At 41.6% G+C, this 16,569-nt stretch overlaps 1 protein-coding gene across 5 annotated transcripts in view; it reads right to left on the bottom strand.

Moving 5' to 3' along the window:
• Positions 1 to 16,569, bottom strand: part of map3k4 (mitogen-activated protein kinase kinase kinase 4) — a 216,128-nt gene that overhangs the window by 102,766 nt on the left and 96,793 nt on the right. For all 5 annotated transcript variants that reach the window (XM_043696303.2, XM_043696305.2, XM_087991522.1 and 2 more), the window contains one exon: positions 1,261 to 1,506. In XM_043696303.2, coding sequence (XP_043552238.2) covers positions 1,261 to 1,506 — 246 coding nt within the window. The remainder of the gene's footprint in view (positions 1 to 1,260; positions 1,507 to 16,569) is intronic.

Below are 16,569 nucleotides of genomic sequence, written 5' to 3'. Positions count from 1 at the left end.
AGACAACAAATTGTTCTTTAAAAGATGTATTAAAATGTATTTTGTTTTCCTTTCTCTCTTTGCATATTTCTCTCCTAATCCAATCCTCTTTCCTTTCTATTTCTCTTTTACAGAGTCATACAGTATAGAAACACACTCTTCGGTCCAACCAGTCCATGCTGAACATAATCCCAAACTAAACTAGTCCCACCTGCCTGCTCCTAGTCCAAATCCCACCAAACATTTTCAATTCATGTACATTTCCAACTGTCTTTTAAACATCATAACTGTGCTCGTATCCACCATTTCATCAGGAAGTTCTTTCCTCACGCGAACCAAAATTTGCCCCTCACATCTCTTTTTAAAAATCAATCACTCTCCTCTCACCTTAAAAGTATGCTCCATAATCTTGAAATCCCTCACCCGAGGGAAAAAACACCTACCATTAAACCTCACTTTCATGATTTTATAAATCTCTATAAAGTCACCTCTCAACGTTCTATGCTCCAGTGAAAAAAGTCACAGACTATCCAGCCTTTCTTTATAACTCAAACCTTCCATACACAGCAACATCTTGGTGAATCTCTTCCAAACCCCATCTAGCTTGATAACATCCTTCCTATAACAGGGCGACTGATTTGATTCTTAATTTATCTACTTCAATATTCATACACCATCTCTATCACTCCTATTTGTTTTTCATTCTTTAAAATCACATTGGAGAAATGTTTTCAATCTTTTCATCATTCATCAAGGTCCCAAGATCCCTGCTGCCCTTCCTGGATCATTATCAGTTCATACTTCCAGTGTTAAACAGCCCAAAAAGCAATTTGAAAGGAAGCGTTTAAGTCTAATGACAAAGTACAAGATACACCATTCCAATAGATTTTCCCCAGATTTATGATAGAAAAAAAAGTACTAAATCAAGACACAAAATACACAGTTCATAGTGAAACTATTAAGATTATTAATCCAAAATATTTACAGCACAGCTTAAAGACAATAGTTTCATTTATTGTAACTTATTTGAACTAATCACACATATGTATGCAGTTCTACTCTTGTGACAAGAAGCATTAGTTTACATGCAAAAAATGTTTTCTATAAAAGTACAGAAAATATCAATAGCTCTAAAAAGAAAGTGAACTTTCTACAGAAGTTTGTACATTAAACGACAAAAAAATAAACATGTGAAATCACATCACAAATTCCAAGAGAATGATGAAAACAGACACAAATTTAAACTTCTACTCCATGTTACAGATTATTTTGGCAGGCTACCTGTTTAATGCTGAGCAATGATGGCTCTCCTGCAGGTCTCTGCTCCAACCTCAGTTTCAAGCATTCATGAATAACATTGAGGAGAACACGACATAAAACCAAGTAGGCAGGCTGGAAAGATGGGAGTTCCATGGCCTCCAGCTGTTCCCAGGACACAGTACTGCCTTTCTGCTCTGTGCAGGAAGACATGTGAGACAATTCAGGAAGATAGTCATGGCAGCTCAAAGGCTCCGGAACAGCTGAGAACTGTAATATAAACAAAAGAGACTGTAACTTTATAACTGCTGTAACAATGGAGTGAACCTGGTCGTACCTTCAGTTCTGACATACGAAATCAGTGGACAAGGTCTGACCAGTTACAAAATAGCTTTTAAGAACTTCAGCCAACCTCTTGAGACCTGTTACAGTACATCTCTGTGGCAGCTAGGACTGGAATTAAGACCTCCTGACCCAGAAGGAGGGCCACCTCCACTACACCACAAGATGGCCTACAAATGGTATCTGCCAGTGTGCCTGTTTAACTATTACCCCAGATTTATCAATTCTCCCTTCTCTGTGAAGCAGCAACATGTAGATTTATGCAAATTCAAGCAATAATTTAACAACAGTTTGCCTTTGTCCAGATTATTTTCCAAATGGAAGGAAAATAAAAGTCATTGCATTTATATTGTAACCTATGTTATAGGAATTCCCCACTTACTTACACTGAAGAAAAACACTAAATCTAAAAGGGATAAAATTAGTGGCAAAGTTGTTGTGTGTGCTTCCTCAACAAAATTAGAATCTTTACATATAAAATTTTAAACTAGAATTTAAGTTATTTCACATTTTATGATACATTTTTATACCAAAAAATCTACAAGATACCAATTAGGCCATCAATGTGTCACTTCAGTCACCACCCCAATCAACAAAATACCCTAGCTGCCATGAGAATCATGCCTGGTGAAAAGGCTTATGCCCGAAACATCAATTCTGCTGCTCCTCAGATGCTGCATGACCTGCTGTGCTTTTCCAGCTCCACACTTTTTGAATGCCATTAGAATCAGTTCACAGTTGCAATATCAAAAACCCCTTTCCCCAGCCTTCCCAGTTCATATAATTCTAGCCACTCTCTAAACCCAACTACTCATCTCTGCATCTAATTCATCTGATGCCATCCTATTTCTTCCTTGTCCACCACTGCTCTTCTCAATGACTCTCCTCCCCCGCAAAGCCACACAGTAGTTCCTGCTCTCTCCCTGCTCACCCTCACCTACCTTTCCCATTACCCCTTCTACTTTATTACTATCTAGCTGGACTACTGTCACTAATAGATTTGTTTCCATGTCTTCAAGAAACTGACTTCCGTGGGCTGTTTATTACATTTGCAGTTAACATTGCAGCTATATTCAGCAAAACACCCAGTTCATTTCATTTTAAAAAGTTCTAGTTAATTAAAGACAAGTTCTGACAACTTGCATTTTTTCCTTATGACACAGAATGTCTGGTGAAACCAAAACAATTAAAATTCACTACAACCAGGAAAGTTCAGGGATGATCCAAAATCTAACTCTATAAATGCCTTTTGAATTAGCCTTAAGTTTATCTAAATTGTCAAATGCAATGTGCGATCTTCTAAAAACAAATAATTGTTCAAAGCTGTATCTCTGCTATGAAGTAACAATCATGAACTCTCCCAGTCTAAGAGAAGATATCCAGCAAAGTGGTTTTCCAAGCAAGGACAGAAAATGCTGGCATTATTCAGCAAATCAAACAACATCTGGGGACAGAAAAGTAAAGTTACTGTTAAAGATCGACAATCTTTTATCAGTCCTGAAGTCCCTGTAGCCAAAAGTACACAATAGAACAAAAAGACACTACCAAATGCTGCAAATAACAAAGCAAACATCAATATTATCCCATCAACATTAGTTGGCATTAGCAAATATGATATATGACACGAATGGAATAAAGATGTTTGTTCTCAACACATTTTCATGCAAGATCTTTCAACATCAATACCAAGAATATTTGCTTAACTCAATGTCAATTTATGTCATATTTTGCACAGAGTGCACAATGATGACAGTAATTTTAAGTCTTGGACTCTGACTGACTGGTAGTAGATTATCCTAACAAAAGTTCTATGTCAATTAACTTTAACAATATGATAAAACCTAATTGCCATCACCTTGATTTGAACCTCTAACAGTGCCCAATTGCTTTATTTATTGATTCATTGAATAGGCTGTTATTGTCCATCCTCAATTACCCCAAAGATGTTTATGATAAGCACTATTGCAGTTAGGTGGTAGTGTGGGGGTAAAAAGGGAAGAAAAAAAAAACAGGAGCTGGCTCTTGAGGGAGCTGGACCAGTGTGTGTGTGTGTGTGCAAGGTCTCTCCTTTTGACTGTGAAAAAAAGAAAAAAAAACGTTTATAAGCCATCTTCTCAAACAGCTGCACACCATGTGGTATAGGTACAACTGCAGTGCTGTTAAAGGAAAGAGTTCCAGGATTTTGACCCAGTGACAATATGTGAATGGTGATATATTTCCAATTAGGACTGCGAGGGAAATTGCAGCTGGTGCTATTCCAATACAGTTGCTGACTCTATTGGGTAACAGGTTTAACACCTTACAAAAGAAGCCTTGGCAAATACCTGTAATACAATTTGTAAATGGAATGTGTGGTACAGAAGTTGCAGGTTGAGGAAACGAATGTTAAGTAGTAGATGGGTTTCCAATCAAGTAGGCTACTTTGTCCTCGATGGTGTTGAGCTTCTAAGATGTTAGAAAATACAACCATCCAAGTAACTGATATTCCTGATTTGTGTCCTGTAGCTAGTGGAAATATTTGTAAGAGTTAGGAAACAAGTTACCTGCATTAAATCTGCCATGTCTGAACCATTCTTGTATCCTTAGTATGTGTATGGTCAATCCAATTAAGATTCCAATCAATACTGATACCTGGGATATCCATGTTGGAGGTTTCAACAATTTAAGTACCTCTCAATGTCAGGGGTGGTTTACACTGGTCATAGCTTGGGAAAAGCCAATAATTTTAAAATTCTCATCTTTGTTCCCAATTCATTCCTTATTATGGTAACTTCTTCCAGCCTTACAATCATAGAACATAGAAGAATACAGCACAGTACAGGCCCTTATGCCCTCAATGTTGCGCCTATCCAAGACCACCTAACCTACACTAGACCACTATCCTCCATATGCCTATCCAATGCCCGCTTAAATGCCCATAATGATGGAGAGTCCACCACTGCTACTGGCAGGGCATTCCATGAACTCACGACTCGCTGAGTAAAGAACCTGCCCCTAACATCTGTCCTATTCCTACCCCCCCTTAATTTAAAGCTATGCCCCCCCTTGTAATAACTGACTCCATACATGGAAAAAGATTCTCACTGTCAACCCTATCTAAACCCCTAATCATCTTGTACACCTCTATCAAGTCACCCCTAAAACTTCTTTTCTCCAATTAAAACAACCCCAAGTGCCTCAGCCTTTCCTCATACGATCTTCCTACCATACCAGGCAACATCCTGGCAAACCTCCTCTGCACCCGTTCCAGTGCCTCCACATCCTTCCTATAGTACGGCGACCAAAACTGCACACAATACTCCAGATGTGGCCGCACCAGAGTCTTATACAACTGCAACATGACCTCAGTACTCCGGAACTCAATTCCTCTACCAATAAAAGCCAGTACGCCATATGCCTTCTTCACCGCACTATTTACCTGGGTGGCAACTTTCAAAGATCTGTGTACACGGACACCAAGATCCTTCTGCTCATCCACACTACCAAGTATCCGACCATTAGCCCAGTACCCCATCTTTTTGTTACTCTTACCAAAGTGAATCACCTCACACTTAGCTACATTGAACTCCATTTGCCACCTTTCTGCCCAGCTCTGCAGCTTATCTATATCCCTCTGTAACCTGCCACATCCTTCCTCACTGTCAACAACTCCTCCAACTTTCGTATCATCCGCAAACTTGCTCACCCAACCTTCTAACCCCTCCTCCAGGTCATTTATAAAAATGACAAACAGCAATGGTCCCAAAACAGATCCTTGCGGAACACCGCTAGTGACGGCACTCCAAGATGAACCTTTGCCATCAACTACTACCCTCTGTCTTCTTCCAGCCAGCCAACTCCTAATCCAAAACTCCAACTCACGCTTAATGTCAAACCTCTGTATTTTTTGCAGTAGTCTACCATGGGGAACCTTATCAAACGCCTTACTAAAATCCATATACACCACATCTACCGCTTTCCCCTCGTCCACCTCCTTAGTCACCTTCTCAAAGAATTCAATAAGGTTTGTGAGGCACGACCTGCCCTTTCCAAAACCATGCTGACTATCCTTGATCACATTATTCCTATCCAGATGTTCATAAATCCTATCCCTTACAATTCTCTCTAAGACTTTGCCCACAACAGAAGTGAGACTCACCGGCCTATAGTTACTAGGGTTATCCCTACTCCCCTTCTTGAACAAGGGAACCACATTTGCTAGCCTCCAGTCTTCTGACACTACTCCTGTAGACAACGAGGACATAAAAATCAAGGCCAATGGCTCTGCAATCTCCTCCCTTGCTTCCCAGAGAATCCTAGGATAAATGCCATCAGGCCCAGGGGACTTATCTATTTTCACCCTTTCCAGAATTTCCAACACCTCTTCTCTACATACCTCAAAGCCATCCATTCTACTTAATTGTGACTCAGTATTCACATCGACAACAATGTCCTGTTCCTGAGTGAATACTGACGAAAAGTATTCATTCAGTGTCTCCCCAATCTCTTCAGCCTCCACACGCAACTTCCCACTACTATCCTTGACTGGACCTATTCCTACCAGAGTCATTCTTTTATTCCTGACATACCTATAGAAAGCCTTAGGGTTTTCCCTAATCCTACCAACTAAGGACCTTTCATGTCCCCTCCTTGCTGCTCTTAGCTCTCTCTTCAGGTCCTTCCTGGCTACCTTATAACTCTCAATCGCCCCAATTGAACCTTCACGCCTCATCTTTACATAGGCCGCCCTCTTCCATTTAACAAGGGATTCCAATTCCTTATTAAACCACGGCTCCCTCACACGACCCTTCCCTCCCTGCCTGACGGGTACATACTTATCAAGGACACTCAATAGTTGCTCCTTGAACAAACTCCACATATCAATTACGCCCTTGCCTTGAAGCTTACTTTTCCAAGCCACACATCCTAAGTCATGCCTCACCGCATCATAATTTCCCTGCCCCCAGCTATAACTCTTGCCCTGTGGTGCACACTTATCCCTCTCCATCACTAGAGTAAAAGTCACGAATTGTGGTCACTGTCCCCAAAGTGCTCACCTACCTCCAATTCTAACACCTGGCCTGGTTCGTTACCCAGAACCAAATCCAGTATGGCCTCACCTCTTGTTGGCCTATCTTCATATTATGTCAGGAAACCCTCCTGCACACATTGGACAAACACTGACCCATCTAACGAACTTGAGCTATAGCTTTCCCAGTCAATATCTGCAAAGTTAAAGTCCCCCATAACAACCACACTATTACTTTCACTCTTCTCCTGAATCATCCTCGCAATCCTTTCTTCTACGATTCTAGGACTATTAGGAGGCCTGTAAAAGACTCCTAACAGGGTGAGCTCACCTTTCCTATTCCTAACCTCAGCCCAAACTACCTCAGATTGCGAGTCTTCATCCATCGTCCTTTCCACAACCGTAATACTATCTTTGACAAGCAATGCCACACCTCCCCCTCTTTTACCCCCACCTCTGACCCTACTAAAACATTTAAACCCTGGGACCTGCAACAGCCAATCCTGTCCCTGTTCTACCCATGTCTCCGTAATAGCCACAACATCGAAGTCCCAGGTACCAACCCACGCTGCAAGTTCACCTACTTATTTCGTATACTTCTTGCATTGAAGTATACACACTTCAAGCCACTTTCCTGTTTACAGACACCCTCCTTTGAAATTGATGCCATGTTCCTAACCTCCCTACACTCCAGGTCCTGCACCCTAAAGCTACAGTCTGGGTTCCCATGCCCCTGCAGTTAGTTTAAACCACCCCCCCCCCCAAGAGCACTAGCAAACCTCCCAAGGATACTGGTGCCCCTCAGGTTCAGGTGCAGACCATCCTGTTTATAGAGGTCCCACCTTCCCAAGATCCCCAGTTATCCAAATACTGGAATCCCTCCCTCCTGCACCATCCCTGTAGCCACGCATTTAACTGTTGTCTCTCCCTATTCCTCGACTCTCTATCATGTGGCACCAGAGACAACAACTCTGTTCGCTCTAACTCTGAGCTTCCAACTTAGCTCCCTGAAAGCCTGCCTAACATCCTCAGCCCTCCTCCTACCTATGTCATTGGTGCATCTCTGGTCTCCTCCAGTGCTGGCTTCTTGAACATCCTGATTTTAATTCATTCCAACCAGTTACAGTCATGCCTTCAGTCACTCCAAGCTTTGCAATTTCTTCCCTTCCTCCATTAAGAGATTCCTTAAAATCTCTTTGACCTATTGTTTGCATGTCTGTCCAATTATTTCCTTATATGGCTTATGGTCAAATTTGCTTGATAATACCAGTGTGAAATGCCTGAAACATATATAAATGCAAATTGTTGTACAAATTTTAATTTTGCATTTGTATTCTTTAGGTGATTTTAGAATCATGACAAAATGGTTAATTTTGTGTTTTATTTTCAAAATAATCATCTCAACGTCGGTGACTTGCAGTGAAACATGAGCCTAACACTCCGTTTCAAAGGCCATTCAAATTATTCAATTAAAGTAATGGTGTTGAAATCCAAACTCGCAAGTGGTACACCATCTAAAGAAGTGAAAACTCTAATTAGTATTTTCCTAATTAATCACTGTGAGATATACTGTGCCCTAAGTTTGAGATCGCCTCATCACATTCTAATTCCTGTGAGGAATTACAAGAATCTAAAGTGGAGATAAGAGGAAGGACAGAATACCATTTTTTTTTGAACAATCAAACAAAGCAAGAGGCCAATAACAGCTATATTTCTGGAAATACGTGAAGCTGTAGTAAATATACTATTACATAAAAAAATTAATGTCAATGAAAATAGAGCAAAACCACCAATTTCAAAATAATTTCTTTCAAGTTTCAGCAGAGGACCTGGCTACGATGTTCCAGTCTTACACTGGCTCAGAAATAGGTGCCAAAATATGGTAGAATCACAAACATTACACTTTTGTTCAAAACAAAAAGGTGTGACAGCAAGCCATGCAACTACAAGCCAGTCAATTTTATCAAGCTGGTGGGTAACCTGCTAGAAATGATATTTTATGATAAATATATTAGTTACATGAGAAAATGCAGTTTAATTAAGGAAACCCTGTACCGATCTGTTCAGGGAAAATGCTGTTTAACTGACTACATGTAGACTTTAATGAGGAAACAGAGAATTGAAGAAAGTAATCATTTTAATGTCATATACATGCTGTTGCAAAAGTGCCACACAAGTCTGAGCAATGTTGGAAGTTCTGAAATAATAAGGACAGCAGCAAATGGACACAAAACTGGCAGAGTGATAGGAAACAGAATACTGGTCAATGGAGAGTTAGGAGCACATGGCAGAAGCAACACCAGGCATATGGTGCACCTTTGCTGCTGACTAAAGAGGACAATCCTGGTAATGAGCAGTTCCAGCAAGTGTCAGTTATTTTCAGTGTCAGCCTGTTGTCAAACTACTGTAGCCACGAGTCGTCATGGTGCGCACTAGTGCGCATCAGGTATTGCTATTTTCCTGTCTTCATCTACTGACTCCCAAATATGATTATCAATGTCAAAGGCACTTAATTTCACTCTTGCAAGCATCCTTGAAGTGGATCTCTGGGATCCAATTGATCGCCTGACTCTACCAACTTCTCACTCAGCAGAAGTTTTTGAATACATGACTGTCTTCCCTTGTACAATGCAAATTGTCACGGAAGTAGATGATACTGAGGAGCTTCGGTGAGCTTATTTTCCCCATCTTGTATACTCCTTCCTTGAGGAGAGTGCCAGTGCTATGCCCTGTTCCTTAAATTTCTTTTAAAGCTGGTATATAAAGAAGATTTATGCTCATAATTTGTGTCATACAACCTTAGGAAAAAATACCTTCTCCATGGTACTAAGGAGAGCGACACCATATTTTATTGTGGAATTCTGCAATCTTTCTCTTTGTATAGCAAGATGATTTTGCATTATGCATCTCCTATGGAATGATAGAGCAAGCAAAGGTGGCCAAGGACATAAAAGTGTGGCAACTGATGGAACACCTCAACTTGAACAGTTTGTCAGGGATTCCATCGTTGACACTTGCCTGCTTGTTAAGAACTGTATGGCCTCTTTCAGTTTAGTTGAGCTAACTCATTCGTGATAGGACATAGTGCAATAACGTCAAGCATGGTCTTCAGTACATTCATCGCATCAGAAGTACAATTCACAGAAATAGCTGTTTACTTCTGTCTGAAAGCATTTCATCATCTACAGACTTTAGAGTGGCAACTTTAATTATGATAGGACCAAACATCTTCAATTCCTTTTTATGCAGATTGTAACTTTGCATTATCGAAGAAAGCTGGATTTCTCAACACAAGTTGATCCAGTTTATTTTGGCAATTTCTCCATATCCTTTACCTGGAAAGTATCTTCCAGTTTTTTGCTGTTGAATTTATGAAGTACATCATATGGGTTTTTTTCTACATCAATGACAGGTGTCATCTTAACTGAGTAGGTCTCCAACCAATCTGTTATTTTGCATTTACCATGGATGACTACATTTAACAACTTCAAATCCAGCCTCAGCTCTTCTTGATATATCTCTGATGGGAAGTAATCATTCTAGCAACAGCGCAAAATGCCAATTTCTGGCATTGTTACTTGTTCAGTGATGCTCATGTGCACCAAGCCAACATTTTTGGAACTGTAAAACTTTGAAGGTATACCCAAGGAGAAAGTGAGGTCTGCAGATGCTGGAGATCAAAGTTGAAACTTTATTGCTGGAACAGCACAGCAGGTCAGGCAGCATCCAGGGAACAGGAGATTCGACGTTTCGGGCACAGGCCCTTCTTCAGGAAGGTATACCCAAGCATTGCTGCTGGCAAGAGTGTGGTCAGTATCGCAATCTGCACTACATGAGGTGGTGTGGAGAACATGCCCTCTCATGATGACCAAATAAACAATGCAATTAACAAATCTTGGATGATGCCATGTAACCCTATGCCATTCCTGAAGAAGGGCTCATGCCCAAAACGTCAATTGTCCTGTTCCATGGATGCTGCCTGACCTGCTGCGCTTTTCCAGCAACACATTTTCAGCTCTGATCTCCAGCATCTGCAGTCCTCACTTTAACCCTATGCCAATGTCAGTCATGAAAAAAGGTGATGGCAGAGTTCATTCACGGCACAAAACTGAAGATATTACCCATTAGTCATACAACACAAACATACTCTTCAGTCCAACTCATCTGTGCCAATGAAACATCCCAATCTGACCTAGTCCCATTTGCCAGCACCAAGCCCATATCCCTTTCTACTCATACACCCACCCAGATGCCTTTTAAAGTTGTAATTGTACCTGCCTCCACCACTTCCTCTGGCAGTTTGTAGCATAGACACACCATCCACTGCATGAGACAGTTATCCCTCAGGTCTTTTTAAATCTTTTCGCTGTCACCTTAAACCTATGCCCTCTAGTTTTGGACACCCCAGCCCAGGAAAACAACCTTGCCTAAGCACCCTATCCATGCACCTCATGATTTTAAAAACCTCCATAAAGGTCACCCCTCAGTGTCCAACACTCCAAGGAGAAAAGCCCCAGCCTAATCAGTCTCTCCTAATAACACAAACCCTTCAGTCTCAGCAACATCCTTGTTAATTTTTCCTGCACCCAGGTTTAACAATATCCTTCCCATTATTGTTGACTTTGCTTCTTAGTCAACATTGTTCATTCAATGTTCATGACTACCCCACTAAAATTATCCAGGATAAATAGCCACTTGCCATTTGAAATGAATCTCAAAATATTACATCAAGGTGATGGAGGGATAGAAATGAAAAGCAGAGAAGTTATATTAATGGTGTAAGATTATTGCAAACAGTTTGAGTCTCAATATCATAAAAAAGAAATAGAAGTACTGAAAAGAATGCAAAGAGATTCACAGGAATATCAAAACTGTAAATTATAGCCATCAGGAAAAACCGAACAAGCTGGTGCTCTATCTTTTACAAAAGAAAATACTGAAGGATGGTCTGTTAAAAGATCTTGAAGACAATGAAAAGTTTTAAAAGTAACAGACATTTCTATGTCGAGATGCCCAGAATTAGGTGCCATTAGCATAAGCTTAGTACCAATAAACGAAAAAGAGAACTGGGAAGAAATTTCCCAGATTGCTTACAACATTGAACTGGCAACCACTCATTGAAGTGAGCAGCATACATGCATTCAAGAATTGCTAAAAACTTGAGGGAGAAAAAAATTAGAAGGATTCAGCAATGAGGTGGATAAAGGGGAGTGGGAGGGGTTGTGTGTGTAGTATAAACACAGGTATGAACCTGCAGAATCAAATGGCCCATATATGTAATACAAGGAGATGGGGGAAGACACTAAATGAGTATTTTGCATCAGTGTTTACTGTGCAGAAGGATAGGGAGAACAGAGAATGTGGGGAAATAAATAGTGACAACTTGAAAAATGTCCATATTACATAAGACGTGGTGCTGAACGGCTTAAAATGCATAAATCCCTGGGATCCGATCAGGTGTACCCTAAAACTCTGTGAAGCTAGGGAAGTGATTGCTAGGCCCTCTTACTGAGTTATTTGGCCATGATGTGGATGAACCGGTGTTGGACTGGGGTAGACAAAGCTAAAAATCACACAACACCAAGTTATATAGTTCCACAAGTTTACTTGGAAGGACTAGCGTTCCGAGCGCTGCTCCTTCATCAGGTAGCTGTGGAGTAAGACCACAGAATGTATAGCAAAAGATCACTGTGTCATGCAACTGAAATGACATATTGAACAAACCTAGATTGCTGAGGATAGGAATTGGGAGGTCATGTTGTGACTATACAGGAAATCAGTTAAGCCACTATTGGAATACTGCATGCAATTCTGGTCTCCCTGCCAAAGGAAGACTGTTATTAAACTTGTAACTATTTCGACAAGATTAACAAGGATTTTGCCAGAGTTGGAGGGTTTGAAATATGGGGAGAGGCTGAATATACTGGAGCTATTTTCCTTGGAGCAGAGGATGAGGAGTGACCTTATAAAGGTTTATAAAATCATGAGGGGTATGGATAGGGTAAATAGACAAGGTCTTTTCCCAGGATGGGGGAAATCTAAAACTCGAGGACATAGGTTTAAGGTAACAGGGGAAAGATTTAAAAAGGGATCCAACATTTTCCACGCAGAGGGTGGTGTGTACACAGAACGAGCTACCAGAGAAAGTGGTGCAGGCTGGTACAATTGCAACATTTAAAACATCTGGATGAGTATATAAATAGAAAGGGACTAGATTTATTTAGGATATCTGGTCAGCATGGATCTGTTGGACAGAGTCTGTGTCTGTGCTGTATAACTAAATGACCTAATTATGTTAACATGACAAAAACATGAATTTTCTTAAAAAATCTCAACACCAAGTTATAGTCCAACAGGTTTATTTGGATCACTGCTCCTTCACCTGTTGGACTATATGACCTGGTGTTGAATGATTTTTAACTTTGTACACCCTAGTGCAACACCGGCACCTTCAAATCACGAATGTCCTTTATTGTGTGGGATGTGGGCATTGCTGGCAGGCTAGCATTAATTGCCAACCCCTGGGTGGCCTTGAAAACCTGGTGGAGAGCTGTTTTCTTAAATCTCTGCTGTCCATGCTCAGCAGATCCACAATACTGTTAGGGAGAGAGTCTCAGGATTTTGATTCAGCAACAGCAAAGAAACGGTAATATATTTCCAAGTCAGGATGAGGAGTGGATTGGAGGGGAACTTGCAGATGGTGTTGCGCTTATGTATCTGCTGCCACTTTCCTTCAAAATGGAAGTCGACATGGGTTTGGAAAGTGCTAACGATCTTTGGCAAATTTCTCTGCCTTGCATCGTCTAAATATTACACACTGCTCCAACTGAGTGCTGGTAGTGGAGGGAGTGGATGCTTGTGGTTATTATGGTGCCAATCAAGCAGACTGTTTTGTTCTGGACGTTGTCAATCTTAGAGCGTTTTTGGAGCTGTACTCATTCAGGCAAGTGCAGAGTATCCCATCACACTCCTTACTTGTCCCTTTTAGGCTTTGGGGAGTCAGGTGGTGAGTTACACACTGAAGTATTCCTAGCCTCTGAACTGCCAACGTGACATTGGTCATCTCAATTTCTCTGCTCCTCTCACCCACTCTAACCTGTCCCCTTCTGAAATTGCTGCACTTCGCTGTCTTAGGTCCAACCCTAACTCTGTTATCAAACAAAAGGTAGTGCTGCTGTAGTCTGGTGCACGGTTCCTTATCTTGCAAAGGCTCATTACCTCTGGAGATCCCTCTCCCACTGCCTTCAACCTAATAGTCGCCTAACTCTGGACAGCCCATTTCTACCTCCTTCCCAAAATCCACAAACCAGACTGCCCCAGTAGGCCCATCGCTCCTGCCCCACTGAGCTCATTTCCTCCTACCATGGCTCCACCTTCTCTCAACTCGTACAGACCCTGCCTACCTACATCTGCAATGTTCCTGATGCCCTCCCTTATATTGACAATTTCCAGTTCCCTGGCCTTAACTGCCTCCTGTTCACCATGGATGCCCAATCCCTCTGTATCTCCATTCCCCACCAGGATGGTCTGAGAGCTCTCAGCTTCTTCCTCAACCAGAGGCCTGAACAATCCCCACCCACCACCACCACTCTCCTCCACCTGGCTGAACGTGTTCTCTCACTGAACAATTCTCCTTTAATTCATCTCACTTCAGCCAAGTCAAAGGAGGGCACCTACATGGGTCCCAGTTATCAGGGCCCTTAAATGCATCCAACCTATCACCTGAGCTTCCACACTTGCCCTTGCCATTACTCACAACAATGTGATTGGGCTCTTCTTGCCATCACTTTTCATCCCAACAGCCTCCGTGTTCAAAGATCATTCTCCGACATTTCAAAGCTCCATCAGAACGCTACCACCAAACACATCTTTCCCCTCACTCCCTGCCTTCATTTCTCAGGGATCGTTTCCTCCAGGACATGCTCGTTGATTCCACAACCACCAACACCATACCCCCTCTGCATAGCACCGTCCCATGTAACCACAGATGTAACACGTGGGCCTTCACCTCCTCCCTGCTCACTATCCCAGGGCCTAAGCAGTCTTTTCAGGTGAAGTAGCATTTCATCTACACCTCCTCCAATCTTGTGTATTGTATTTGCTGTGCACAATGTGGCCTACTCTACATTGTAGAAGCCCAATGCAAACTGGGTGGCCACTTTGCAGGACACCTCCGATCTGTGCACAAGAACCACCCCGACCTTCATGCAGCCAGTCATTTTAACACGGTGTCCTGCTCACATAACCACATGCCTGTCCTCCACATGCTGCAGTGTTCCAGTGAATCACAGTGCTAACTGGAGGAACAACATCTCATCTTCAGACTAGGCACTTTACAGCCTTCTGGACTCAATATGGAGTTGAACACCTTTAAATTGTGAATATCTCTTCCCTATCTTTTAGCTTATCATGTCCTCCCGTCCCCTCATCCCACTTACTAACGGGGTTCTCCTATAGCACAGTTCTTTAGTATGTGTCTCGACAACACAAATTGGCTATAACATGATTGCCGAATTTAGACCAATATTTGTTGAAAGTGAACTTTCCTTACCTGTATTGGCTATAAAGCTATTCTGGCCTCATTAGTTTAAATGATGCTCACATCGCATGATTTTCTTAAAAAGCAAGATCACACGGAAACCGAACTATGGCGTTATAAGAGAACTACTTGTATCCTTTCAAGTCTGGCAGGGACACATCATTGTTCTGCCATTCTGACATTCCAATCACTTAAGCTGAACTGTTAACATCCTTGCTCCATCAGCACCCTACACCCACTACCCCAATTCTTCCAAATTGAAGCATAAAAGCTGTCCTCTTCACACTTTACTTCAGCTCTGATGAAAAGTCATCTAGACTCAAAGCACTGCTCTCTTCCTATGGAGGCTGTCTGACCTGCTGTGATCTCCAACATTGTCTTCAGCACAGATTCCAGTGTCTGCAGTAATTTGTTCCTACTTTTGTAGCTACTGTTTATACAGCAGGACCAGTTGAGTTTCTAGTCAACAGTAATCCCAAGGATGTCGACAGTGGAGTATTCAATGATTGTAACGGCACTAAATGTCATGAAGTGATGGTTAGATTGTCTTTTATTGGAGATGGTCAATGCTGGCACAAATTTGTCAGCCCACATCTGGATTTTATCCAGGTTTTATTGCATATGAACATGATCTGTTTCAGTATCAGAGGAGTTCAGAATAGTGCAAAACATTCTAACTCCTGATGGTATGATGGAGGGAAGGTCATTGATAAAGTAGCTGAAGATTGCTGGGCTTAGGACACTACCCTGACAGACTCCTACAGAGATGTCCTAGAGCTGAGATGACTAACCTCCAACAACCTTAGTCTTCTTCCAATGCACCAGATAGGACTCCAACCACCTGAGAGTTTGCCCCCGGATTTCCAATGATTGCAGCTTTGTTAGAACTCCTTGATGCCACGTTTAGTCAAATGCGGTCTTGATGTCAAGCCTAGTCATTCTCACCTCACCTCTGGAATTCAACTCCTTTTCCATGTTTGAATCAAGGGTTTGAATTAGGTCTGGAGCCGAGTGGCTCCGACAGAACCCAAACCAGTGAGCAGGTTATTGCTAAGCAGATGCTGTTTGATGACACCTTCCATCACTTTATTAATGATCAAGAGTATACTAAAGGAGCGATAATTGGCTGGGTTGGATTTATCCTGCTTTGTATGTACAGGACACACGTTGGCAATTTTCCACATTGTTGGGGACTTGCTAGTGTTGTAGCTATACTGGAGCAGGTGGCTAGGAGTGTGGCAAGTTTTGGAGCAGTCTTCAGTGCTATTGCCAGAGTGCTGTCAAAATAGATTATCTCAAGAAAACGCAGAACTCTTATTTTAAAATCATAAGATTTTTACCAGGCCTACATCATAACCTGGAATGCAGAGCAAACTGCCAAGCAATACTACTATAGTATATTCTATGGTCATATAGCTGATATGATCACTTGAAATATAATTCA

The sequence above is a fragment of the Chiloscyllium plagiosum genome, unplaced genomic scaffold, assembly GCF_037043375.1.
Source record: "Chiloscyllium plagiosum isolate Xiang-an unplaced genomic scaffold, Cpla_swu_hap1 HiC_scaffold_10, whole genome shotgun sequence".
Taxonomy (NCBI): Eukaryota; Metazoa; Chordata; class Chondrichthyes; order Orectolobiformes; family Hemiscylliidae; genus Chiloscyllium; species Chiloscyllium plagiosum.
Note: the sequence above shows the minus strand (reverse complement) of the source record. Positions and strands in the feature narration are given on the sequence as shown.